Raw genomic sequence first — 13139 nt, forward strand, 5'->3', positions numbered from 1 at the left:
GTGTCTCAGTCTCTAGCCAAATGACTTCTGAGAGCTGATGTTCATGAAGCTACAACAACTAGCACAGAGTACAGGAGGTACAGATCACATATCAAAAATAAGCCAGCCCATGAACACAGAGGGACATCTCAGATAGTGTGGTGCGACCAGAACCAAAAATCAAGGAGAGCTGAGTGGGACAACAGGAGGAGAGGTCAGGCCACAAGGATGCCACCCACTACAGTACAGTCAGCTCCTGGCCATGCTCTGTCCTGTTGGCACCCTCCCAGAGGTACAGTTAAGCAGGAAAGTGACAAGGGGCAGGCTGGCAGGATGCTGGCCCAGTGGTCACGTGGGCCATCCCACCAGGTGGCAGCACAACCTGAAAAAAAAAAAGGAGAAGGAAGCATAGGACAACCCAGGGAAAGGAGCTGCCATGAGTCCTAGGGCCTGCTGTGAGCAGGTCAGGAAGCAGGGACCACATCAGAGAGGTCCCACGTCACCCACGCTCTCCAGAAACAAACCTGCCCTCAGACCTCAACATGCAAAGTAAAATGACAGCAGAAACATTACTGTGTACAGCTCACTCTTCACCTTGGCAACATAGCCATCCTCCAGCAGGGCACTGGGAGTTCAGCTCAGAGAATCAGCAAGTGTTCGGCATGTGCAGGGGCCTGGATCTCAATCTCCAGCACCAAAACAGAAAACAGAAGTCCCCCACAATGCAGTTTCTTGCAGCAATTAGAATAAAACCCACACTTCCATCCTTGGCCTCCAGAGGGGCAGCAGAGTCCTGGGGAAGAGTGAGGTTCTAGGACCAGTCTGCAGCCCATGGTGTCCATGAGCATTTGGCCTCTGTGCCTCCATGTCCTCACCCACACAGGGGGACAGTGCATCCACAGAGTTATAGCAAGGGCTCTGTGAGTTAATGGGTCAAGCACTCAAGGCAGTCCTGGAGAGAGAACCCAGTAGAGGCACCTGCAGCTGCAGCAGCAGAAGCTCATGTGGCCATCAGGCTCACCTCCTTCAGCCCTTCCTGAATGACTGGCCTGTCATACACAGTGCTCAGCTCCACTTCCAAGCCTCTGCACTAGCCATTCTACTGTCTGAATAATCTCCCTACCCCTCATTTTCTTATTTGTTTGTTTCTTTTTGTTTATTTCTTTGTTTTGCAGTGCTGGGGGCTGAACCCAAAGTTGCTTTACCACTGAGCTACATCCTCAACCCTTTTCTTATTTTGAGACACGGTCTCCCTAAGTTGCCTAGGCCACGAAGGATATGGACAATAGGCCCGGGGGGGGGGGGGGGGGGGAACTACCCTTACAGTTCCCCTACCTGTCCTCCTGCCCCTCCCTAAATTAACTCCACCATCAAAACTCCTCCTATGACCTGGCCCCATCTGCCAAAAAGCCCACCAAAAGTAACTAACGTCTCCCATGATGTGGCTTTGCTAAGTCCCTATAAAACCCAGACCCTCGTGTGACCCAATGTCATTTTCCCCCAAAATATGTGTCCCTCCAGGGCTGAATAAAGCATCACTGGTCCATGAAGTCTGCCTCCATTTTCTTTTTGTATTCTTTCATGTGCTTTCAGGCCAGACTCTCCCAGACTGGAGGCATGTGCCACCATGCCCAGCTTCACATGAAACTTTCTGGGCTAAAAGATCACCCAAGGAGTCCTGCAGGTGGGGGGGGGGGGGGGCTTAACAACATCTGCCCACTCTCTCACCACCTTTCTCTCTGTGTCCTCTAGACAGGACAGAGGGGTAGGAGGGGAAGGGCGGGGACATGGGGTAATAAGTACATATATGAGGACACGAATGGATGTGAATATACTATGTATACAACTAGAGATAGAAAAAATTGAGCTCTATATATGTAATAAGAATTGTAATGCATTCCGCTGTTATATATAAATTTAAAAAAAAGATAAGGAGAAAAGTCATGTTTATCCTATAGGTAGCAAGAACTGCTTGAGACCTTCCATGGCAGGTGGAGATTCTCTGAGCTTGAATGGTAACAGTGCTGGGTGACTGGATAGCAGAGCAGGGATGGAGGGGACCTCACTCCATAATCCCACTGTGCTGAAGCTAGAACAGATATCACTCACCACAGTGGTTAGCAGAAAGGGCCGCAGCCCAAAAGCAGGTCCGGGTGAAGGTGGACCTTGCAGCTTGGTTCTCCTACCATTTCAGCCCTGCAGGTTTCCCTATCACCAGCAGGAAAGAAGAGCCAGGGGAGCTAGGATCAGCCTCAGACCCTCCTCCACCCAATGCAAGAGACCAGCAGGTCAGAAAGAGAGTACTCTGACACCTTGTCCCCCTACCAGAATTCCACATGTGCCTCAGAGAATATTCACACCTGTTCCACCTCACTTTTACTTCCTCAGGTTTCCCAAGGAAAAGATGGTTCCAACATTCTGTCTCTTGAATACTTTTCATTCATTCTGGCTCCTGTGTATGGTCCTGCTATCAGGCAGAGGAAGTTGCTAGAGGATGATACATGAGAATACTGCTAGGGTGACTCAATTTCTGAAAAAGGCGAGTCCATGAGCACACTGGCACACACCGGTGCTTCAGGGAGGCAGGGCTTCAAGTGTGTCTCTCACACCTGTGACAGCTCACCATCACAGAGTCATCTATACGTAAGACACTGGCTAACTGGCATGGCACCAAGGGGTTTCATGTCATACTTCCAGGAAAAAGAAACCGAAACATTCTCCTGAACTGGAGGAAGGGGATGTTGACAAAGGGAAACCTATAGAGCTATAACCTCACCTTAGACAATTAATAACTAAAATTAATAATAAAAAAAAACAGTGGACAAATACTATGTAGAAACAGGGAAGGAGAGACCAAGAGAAATACCAAAAAAAGCTTGCCTTTGGGGTCAAGAGGGAGGCAGGAAAACTACACTTCCACCTGAGGCTGTAAATACAATTCATCTTTCAAGATGTGTATATGTCTTCCTGGATATATGACATCATAAAGCACAACCTGATGGCACTGTGCCCTTGGCCCCTTCTAAGCTCATATACATGCAGCCAAGAGAGCATGTCACACTACTTGACCACAAAGTCCATCTCCCCAGAGTACTTCCTCATGACTGTCTGACAATAAGGAGGACCTAACTACCATGGTGTTTAATGAATGTCATCCATGTGTCTGACCTAAAAACGAACCAGATGTTTACTCAGGACATATGGCTGGCTCTGCCAGAGAGAGGAGCAACAGCCTGCACACCCAGCATGGAGAAGGCACAGGACTAGCTCCATGCTCCTCCCTGCCCCACACACTTCTTCCTTCAAACTTTCTCTTTCAACCGGACATCCAACCACACCACACCTACATCAGCAAGCTCTCCCCAGTTCAGACTACATTCCTAGATTCCTACCACCCTGAGAAGGCATTAATCTAACAACCCTCCAGCCTTTCCCCTGAGCCCTCTGCTCTCATCCACACAAGTTCACTGCGCCCACGGTGTGCTCCTCTGCCCTCCTGGAGGATGCAGGACCACCATGTCCAAGAAGCCCTCACTCAGACCCAAACCATCTGAAGCTCTTCAGTATTTAAGTCTTACCCTCAAGAAGCACTTGTTTTCTCATTACCTATGCATGAATCCTGCAGTTCATCTCCTTCACCAGATTTAACCTTGCCAGAGACTCCAGCCATCCTCACCCCCCAACCCCCCCGCCCACAGTGTCTATCCACATCTGGCACACACAAGCACTAAGACAGCTAAAATGCTAAGGACAATCAACAATTATTGAGTATCAGACTACTTCAATCAACCCTTAACACTGCTCTGGTAGCTACTGGTCATTTCTCACCAAGTTTCTACTTACTTAAAAAGAAGAAAACAAGGCCCAGGGGCAACATAGCTACTAGGTGCAGAAAAAGAATTCCACCCTGGATACCAATCTCCTAATCTGAGGAATTGGGAACTGCTCCTTTCCTTCAGAACACTGTGAGGATCAAGCAAATGCACATGGACACCTCAGGCAGACTGGGCACACAGCTTTTCTCAGCAAATGCTGGCTTCATTCCCCACTCCTCACCCCTGCCCACCTCTCGCATGACCTAGACTCCACTGTGGCCTCTCACCACCAGGGCTATTGAGCACCCACAATATGGCTACTTCAAACCGAGATGTACTGTGACTGTAACACACACACATCAGATCTGAACAATTAGTTGTGATAAAAGAAAGCAAAATTTTTCACTAACATGTTTATATAATCACATTGAAATAATAATTTTATGGATATAATGGCTTAGAACAGAATGCATTACTAAAAAGAGCTTCAAGTTCCTTTTTACTTTTTTAACACAGCTACAAGAAAATAAAAAAGCATGTGTTTGACCCACATATTTCTATTGGATAGCACTGATCTAAACAAACAGACATCCCAGAGATCTGAAATCAAGGGAGAAGTCTAGACACCTACACAAAAAAGAGTGGATACAGAGTTGATAATATATGCTCACCCTACACAAGCTTGGTAAAACACCGAGAGAGAATACAGAGAGCAGCCCTGGATACTACTGCCTGGCAAAATTAAAACACAATTACAATGTCTAAGTAGAAATGGTTTTGCTTTTAAGTACCTACAAAGTGAACTACTACTGCTCAATTCTTCTTCCAGATGACACTCTCATCAACTAATTTAATTCAACTTCCTTAAGTTAAGTTCTGGCATGGGCATGAATAAACTCACTAAGAGTTTATTCAATAAGTCAGCTAATAAATACAGTTTCCTAATCAAGCCTACCAAGATAACAGCACAGAATGAGTCCAACTTAAATAAAGAATGATGTGTGACCTCAAACATACCCCTGATGCTTCCTCAACCTTCAAAGCAAAGTTGCAGTCAATGGCTTAATCACACACCTATCTGAATCCAGGATGAAGATGACACCTGGGTGGGGCATCTCAGTCCTAGAAGAAAGCAGACTCACTTCTGGTTGTATGTCAATTAATTCTGCATCAACAAGTTTTGACTAAGTTTCAGTGTAAACAACCTCCATGTTTCAATTCTTCCAACAGTGTTTTTAATTATTATTTGGGGCAAAATCTCAATTGTAACTTTGGCAAAAATATATAGAAAAGAATAGAGCATTAAGCAAAGCCACACAGTAAGCAAAAGATTCTGTCCTTCAGAAGTATTGAGAAGAAATGGTGATTTAGGAACAGATAATGTCACTCCTTATCCAAAACCTCACTCTCAATCCCTCCAGCTCATTACACAGCTGGACAGCCATCTTCACTCCTTCCCAACTCTTCAGCTTTAAGGGCAGAAGATGAAAAAACCAGCAGCAGCACAAAGGAAAACTAGCCAGAGCTCTACTTGTGCAGAGCAGCCCAGCGTCACCCTGTCAGCCCCTCACCCAGGAACTTGTGCCAAGCTGGAAGGAAGCACTGCAAATTTCAACTCTTAATTCCTATTCTAACAGCTTCTATTTCACATCCTCCTCCACTAAATCCAATGCAGAAAACACTTGAGTTTACCATGTACCCAGAAATGTTTGTACAAGCAAGGTAAGAGGTTTTACTCCCTGAGAGACAGGCACAGGCAGGCACAGGCAGGCACAGGGCAGCCTTGGAATAAACATTCTCATATATTGCTTGTGGCAAGGCAAAGTGACAAAATTTCTCCAGACACTATGGTAGCAGGTGTTCAAAGCCTGTAAAAGTTTCTACTTTTGACCCTACAGTGTCCCATCAGGAAATCTACCCTATAAAACTAATAAAAGACAAAGGTTTTGGTAAAGAAAAAGTCCATCACAAACTTCACTGTTCACAGTAGTGAAAACTTAAAACTACCTCAACATTCAAAATTGGGGATTATTAATCAAGAGGCAGCATTAAAATTAATAGACAAATATTCAACATGCCAAATCAGTCACACTATCAAGTTAAAGCGTTACAAAACATTATGTATACTATGAGGTCATGTGTATTTTAAAAGTATATTTACATATGTGCAATGGGAAAAAAATAAACTATAACTATTAATTTTAACACTGATTATATCCAGATGGTAGCATTATATAATTTTTCATTTTTTCCTTACATTTCTCTGTTTCTGAACTTTTTATAATACATATGAATTACTAGAAAAAAACTTAAAAACAAAATACACAACATGGTTCAAACAAAAAAGAATGGTAGTGATTACAATAATAGCTAATTTCTATTTAGCATCTCAAACCTGAAGAGTACTCTTCAAGGTGCTTTATATTAGTTTACTTATTCTCACAACACAAAGGGCAGGTATTATTTCCCCATTTCACAGGTGGCACAGCTAGCAAGTGGCAGAGCAGAATAGCAACCTGTGAAGGAGCTCAGGGCCACTGCACTAATTGCCCACTCCTGCCGAAGCCAACCCTGGCATTCATGGACAACTACTAAAGGCAAACAATGACCCTGAAAGTCCCCAGAGTTTGCTGAAGACCAACACTACAACAGCCAGCTGCAAGTGCTCTGACCTACCATTCGGCACCCACAGCACTACAAGTCTGCTTCACAATTCTTATGAAGTGACTGATTTTAGTTTTCTGTGAAAAATTACTCTGAGAAGCTACCAATTATTGTAGATGATGACAGAAGTGAAGAAGTTTAAGAAAGTAATGATTTCTAGCTAAAAGATGCAAACTTGGTAAAAACAAGCAAAACATCAGAGTTGGCAAAGATTTAAATCTATGACATGAATGAGACCACCCCTGTAGGCCAGGGAAAAAAACCTGAAGCCAAAGTGCTAGCCAAACAGCTCTTCCTTCTGCAATCAGAAAAAAGAAATGCACGCTCACCCACACCACTTCTATTCGACATCGTACTGGGGATACTAGACAAGCAATTAGCCAAGAAAAAAGCATCCAAGGAGTAGGAAAGAAAGAACACCTCTGTTTGTTAATGGCAAGCTCCCACATACAGGAAATCCTAAAGACTCCACCAAAAAATATACAGTAAAGTTACAGAATACAAAATCAACGTGTGAAACTTAGCAACTCATCTATATAGTAATAATAAACTATCTGAAAAACAAATGAAGAACACGATCTTACTTACAATAGCATCAAAAAATTTACAAATAAATTTGACCAAGACAGAAGTCTGTATATTGAAAACTAAAGTGGTAAAGCTGAAAACAATATAAATAAATAGAAAGACATACTATGTTTATGTAGTGAAAAAAATATTAAAACATCCATGCTACCCAAAGCCAACTAAAGATTCAGTGAAATCCCTATCAAAATTCTAATGGCATTCCTCACAGAAATAGAAAAAAAAATTCCTAAAATTCATACAAAACCATATAAGACCTCAAATAGCTAAAGCAATCCTGAGCAAAAAGAACAAATCCAGAGGTAGGTTTTTAAAAAAGCTTCTCTACAGTGAATGAAACAACCACAGAGTAAAGAGAGAACCGCGAAAGTGGCAAACAGTATTTGCAAACCACATATTTGACAAAGGGCTAAGATCCAAAATATAAGATACTCACACAGTGAAACAACTCAATAACCAGAAAACCCAATCAAAAAATGAGTAAAACACCCAAATAAACCTATCTAAAACTATACATAAATGGCAAACAGATATATCAGGGAAATGCAATGTAAAACATCACACCTATTTGTCAGAATGTCTATCATCAAAAAGACAAAAGATAAGTGGTGTGACAATGTGGAAAAAAGGGAATATTTGTGCTCAGTTGATGGGAATACAATCTACAGCAACCATTATGAAAATCAGTATGGATTCCTCAAAAACCTAAAATTAAAATTACCATATGATACAGCCATCCTACTACTGAGTATATATCCAAGGGAAATGAAATCAGTATGTTGAAGAGACACCTGCACTCACACGTACACTGCTGCATCATTCACAAAAGCCAAGACACAGAAATAACCTAAATATGCATCAATGGATGGAGAAAGAAAATATGATACATATATACAATAAAATACTATCCAGTCTCAAAAAAGGAGGAAATTCTGCCATTTGCAACTACATGGATGAACCTAAAGGACATCATAGTAAGCAAATAAGCCAGGCACAGAAAGACACTGCATGATATCACTTACATGTAAAACCTAAAAGAGTCTAACTCAGGAGAAGAATTGGCAGTTACTAGGGGCTGTTAAAGGCTAGGTGAAAGAGGAGATGTTGGTCAAAGAGTACAAAGTTTCAGTGAGGAGGAATAAGTTCCAGTGACCTACTACTGCACAATATGGTGACTACAGTTAATAAATATGCATTACTGCTATATGTCAGGACTGCTAAAAGAAATTTTAAACATTCTCACCACAAAGAAATAAGTATATGACAATGAATATATGATTAACTTAATTTAATTATTCATATACCACATCACACTGTACTCATAAATACATGTAGCCATATATAAATTTAAAAAATAAAATATATATGTGTGTGTGTGTGTGTGTGTGTGTATATATATATATATATATATATATATATATATATATATACACATACATACTAACAGTAAGAAGCTAGTTGTAAAGCAAACTTTATATAATAGCTGGTCTACATTTCATACTAATAATCTAAGATCAAAAAACTAAGCAAAATTTCCCAAGAATAAGGGTGAGAAAAGAACAAATTTATTCTAAACCATCTGTGACTTTGAATTACTTCCACTGATGTACAAGAACAGTTAAATTGATTAAAAAAAAAAAAAAATCCCAGGGCTGGGGTGTAGCTCAGCGGTAGAGCACCTGCCTCGCATGGGTGAGGCACTGGATTCAGTACCACATAAAAATAAATAAATAAAGATATTGTGTCCATCTAGAACTAAAAATATAGTTTAAAAAAATCCTAAAGCAACAGGTAACTTGAGTATTAGGTAGTGTGCCAAGTAGGTAGGTGGAGAGGTCAATGAGAGAGGGTTAGCATACTACCAGGTCAAACATGCCAATTCCAGAAAAGGCCCACTTGCATTTGACAGATTTCCTATATTTCTTCTTGACAACCCTAAGTTTTACCTGAAGTATTTTCTTTTCCAAAGCAATCATGGTAACATCGTATGGGAATCCATAATCAGTTCTTAAGCAGAAAAGCTTGGGCAACATTAAATTATCTGCCAAGAGTCCCCTTGCTAAGGCAACCAATCACCTCTTGCCTTTCAGGATGGCCTAACCCAGCTGGGCAGAGAACAGTGCCAGGAAAACTGGAGGGGTGGGGATGTCAGTACAAGTCAAGTTCAGCTCTCACTTCGTAACTACAATTTGAACTTTTGAGTAGCTTGAAAAGTCAATAAACTGACATACTGCATTTATAACAATGCTAACATCCATCTTTCCTGTCAACTTTTCAAAATCAATAACTAAAAAACGGTATTACACTATCTCTGAATGTATGAATATAACTAGTGAGAAAAACAGACATTTTTCTTCAACAACCAAAATAATATATAATATAATATAACAGCTATATTATATTACATAATACTTTGCTGATAATATCCTTGAGGTTACACTGGTTTGGGCATAAATTAATAATCCACCATATAGTCAAATGGAATCATATGTTCTTAACTTTGGGTCTTAGAATGAAAAGCAGTCAAACATGCTACACATACAATGTTTTAACCAAATTCAGCTTTCCTGGGAAGGCAGCCTCTGCTTCTGACAGTTACAGCTCACCTGCCTCAGTAGATTACAGATGCTTAACTACAGAACACTGTATCATGAGAAAACTGTAGCAGCGAATGCTCTGTGATCATTTGAAGCACACACAGCCTTATGGCTGCAACACTGAGTAAGAGTCCAGGAAGTAACACAGCAAAACCTTGGAAAACAGATTCTACTCCAGATTTCTCTTGATGTGAAGAAATGATCTACAATTTGCTTGACTAGCCTTAGTCACTTCATAAACTCTAACTCATCATCATCATTTTGGTTGTTTTTTTTAAATACAAATGGAAGGAAACTGGCATTGCTGTGTCCAGTTTTTCTGTCCTACACAAAAAAGTTTCAAAAAAGACAAGCTAAGTAGCAAATAAAAAGTTATAAGAAAATAATGAGGTCAACTAAGTTGTATGCATTGCTTTCTGGCACAGAATTGCCCAATTTTAAAATAAAAAAAATACAAATACAAAATTTTTTCATCTTAAAATGTACACTACTTCTCAAAGTTTAACAATAAATGCAAACTGCACAATATTCCTTTAAATTATAAAACTCCTTTCATAATCAGAACAACCCATTGGAGGACATCTGATATTTTTCAGCTAATTAACATGTTTATGCATTAAAGAAACTGATCTAGCAACAATCACTTTCAGTGAAATTCTCTTTTCAAGAAATTATTAGGCAAGTTTAAACTGGTAATAAACTAGAAAATATACATACAAAAAATAGTCCAAAGACAATTCAGACTAAAATAACTCCTGAAAAGAACCCTGATATTAATTAGGACCAAAAAAAATATATTTTATTTTGTATATGTTTTCAGTCTCTCACCCTTCAAAATTTGGTAGAAATGGAAAGTGTAAATCCTAGAACACATGTCAAGATCATAGAGCCCTGCTCTCCTAAGTACTGCTCTGTATGGGAGACAGGACCTCTTAGAACATGCCTATCTCCTCAAGAATGGGAAGCCCAAGTTGGAGCTAGACAGAGTACCTTCTTTGAGAACTTCCAAAACATCATCGCAATTACACAATTCTTCATGTGCTTTTTACTGTTTTTGCTTTTATTATCTCAGGTAATTAGGAGTTTTAAGCATAATGTATTGAATTTGAAAGAATGTTAGTATTGCCTCTGCTGAACTTTAAATTGACTGGAAGAGACAAAATAAGTCGATTGACTTTTTCATTTTAAAAGAAAGCTATTGCTATCAACGTCAAGCTTATTTGACCAATAACAAATACCTATCAAAGGCCTATTCTATGCCAAACATTGCTGTAGGTGACTGGGACATGTCAGTTAACAAATTCTTCTACAGCCCCTTTATATACATTTGTAACATTAAAAACAGGTACCAGGGCTGGGGATGTGGCTCAAGCAGTAGCACGCTCGCCTGGCATGCGAGCGGCCTGGGTCTGATCCTCAGCACCACATACAAATAAAGATGCTGTGTCCCCCGAAAACTAAAAAAAAGGAAAAGAAAAAGAAAACCCAGGTACCAGGGCTGCGGTTGTGGCTCAATGGTAATGCGCTTGCCTAGCATGTGTGACGCACTGGGTTCAATTCTCAGCACCACATACAAATAAATAAAATAAAGGTTCATCAACAACTAAAAAAATATTTTAAAAAAATAAAAATAAAAAACAGGCACCACATCACATATCAACAGGAACCTTTGGGAAACTAAAATGAGGGTTTAACATTCAACTTCCTTTAAGTCTCATATTGAAGTTATGATCTCAATAAGCAAGCAGGTTTTAAAATATGGTAACACACACAAAACAGTAGTCTGAAAAGGATAATAAAATGTTACAGCAAAGGTCAAAGTAAAGTAAAAACTGCCACTAACAAAGCATGTTATCACAACCTAATAAGGAAATTTAACCATGAAAGACAAGGCAGATACAAGAATGGGAAGATCTATTCAAACAATGTCTTTCTCCCTCTTAAAGAGCCATAGGGATTTGTGAGATCTCCCCTAAGTACTTCTCACTTATTTCACTTATTTGTAATATTTCCTACCCACATCAAAGGTAAAATACATTTTTTACAATCATTAACAAAAACAGTAGTACTTTGGGGCTGGGGTTTGTAGCTCAGTGGTTGAGGCCTGAGGCACTGGGTTCGATCCTCAGCGCCACATAATAAATAAATAAATACTTAAATCCCCATAAATTCCTATGTGTCTAATTTCAATTAAGGAAATTAATTGATGGCTTCTACGTTTTTTCCCCCAGAAACCTACTATAAGAGACTTTCAGGAAAGAAAATCATCTGTTTGGTAATCAGATATGTTTTCATACATGTGCTGATATCTGGGAGCTTGTGTTAACCTACCTCATTTCTCAGATAAAAAACAAACCTAAGCATGGTAAGTAGCAAAAAAGACAGCAATTCTATCAACCTGCTGCTCCCAAGGAAGGCCAAGCTAGATTTTTGAATCTTATGCACGAGGCTTGCTCCCCCAAATCACGTTTTGAAACCCAAACCCAGGTCCATAAGAGTTGTCTAACAAACATGAAATATCAGGAATCCAGTAAAACCACTTAATGACTGGCCTGAGAAAGAAAAGGCAGAGAAAAGAGCGAGGCCAGCAGGGTTTGAGGTCCGCTTCATTTCAGTCCAGCCTTGCCAGATCACTGCTGAGAACCAAGCCACACGTGGACTTGGGTCCTATATAATCCCTCAACCAAGAGCTCAGCCCCGGCAGGTGCCCAAAACTCCACATCACCCGCAGGCGGGAGGGCAAAGCTGGGCGCTACAGGCGACGATGACCTTCCGGACCCCGTCGCTGGCCCCCAACCTCACGAAGCCCGCACCCGGCCTTCCCACAAGCACCCGGACGGGCGACCCTCCAGGCCCACCCGAGTCCCGCCTTTCACGAACCTCATCTCCGACCCCGACCCTCATGGACCCCCATCGCTGGACGCTGACCTTTGGCTTTCATCCGCGAGAGTGACCTCACGGTCCCCGTGTCCGCCCCTCACGCTCACGCCCCCACCCTGGTCCTCGGAGCCCTGACACAGGCCCCCACGGCCCCGCAGTCGGCCCTGCCGCGCGCACCCCGACCCTTCAGACCCCCATCGCCGACCGCCCCGCGGCCACCGTGGGCCCTCACCACCCCCTTCACGAGCCATGCCCATCCCCGACCCTCCCGCGCCCGCCTTGGGCCCTCACGACCCCCATCCCTGATCCTCGGGACACTCCACTTTCCAGACCCTCACGAGCCCTCACCCCCCATCCTCCCGGTTCCATCTCGACCTCCTGCGCCCAGCGGACCTCGCGACCCGCCTCTCCCGACGCCCGGCCCCGCCCCGCCCCGCCCGCCGCCGCGCTCACCTCCAGGCGCAGGGAGGCCCCGCAGGCACGCAGGAACTCGCGGATGTTGCTCAGGCACTCACTCTCGCTCCGAGGCTCCGGGTAGACCTGCAACACATAGCGCGGGCGCTGAGCGCGGCGGCAGGCGGGCCGCGCGGCCCCGAGCCTCCCGGCCGCCGCTCCGCTC

At 42.3% G+C, this 13139-nt stretch overlaps 1 protein-coding gene across 7 annotated transcripts in view; it reads right to left on the minus strand.

The window, feature by feature from the left end:
- The window catches only part of ARHGEF7 (Rho guanine nucleotide exchange factor 7), a 138552-nt gene that overhangs the window by 93897 nt on the left and 31516 nt on the right, over positions 1 to 13139 (minus strand). For 5 of the 7 annotated variants that reach the window (XR_014021933.1, XM_081294017.1, XM_081294019.1 and 2 more), the window contains exon 2: positions 12974 to 13060. Coding sequence is in view for 4 of the 7 variants with exons in the window: in XM_081294017.1 (XP_081150143.1) it covers positions 12974 to 13060 (87 nt within the window). In the remaining 3 variants the exon portion in view is untranslated. Of the gene's footprint in view, positions 1 to 12973; positions 13136 to 13139 lie in introns of those variants that run through there. The other 2 variants (XM_081294022.1, XM_081294021.1) reach the window with 1 other exon arrangement.

This window comes from Spermophilus citellus (assembly GCF_964194105.1).
Source record: "Spermophilus citellus genome assembly, chromosome: 1".
Classification (NCBI taxonomy): domain Eukaryota; kingdom Metazoa; phylum Chordata; class Mammalia; order Rodentia; family Sciuridae; genus Spermophilus; species Spermophilus citellus.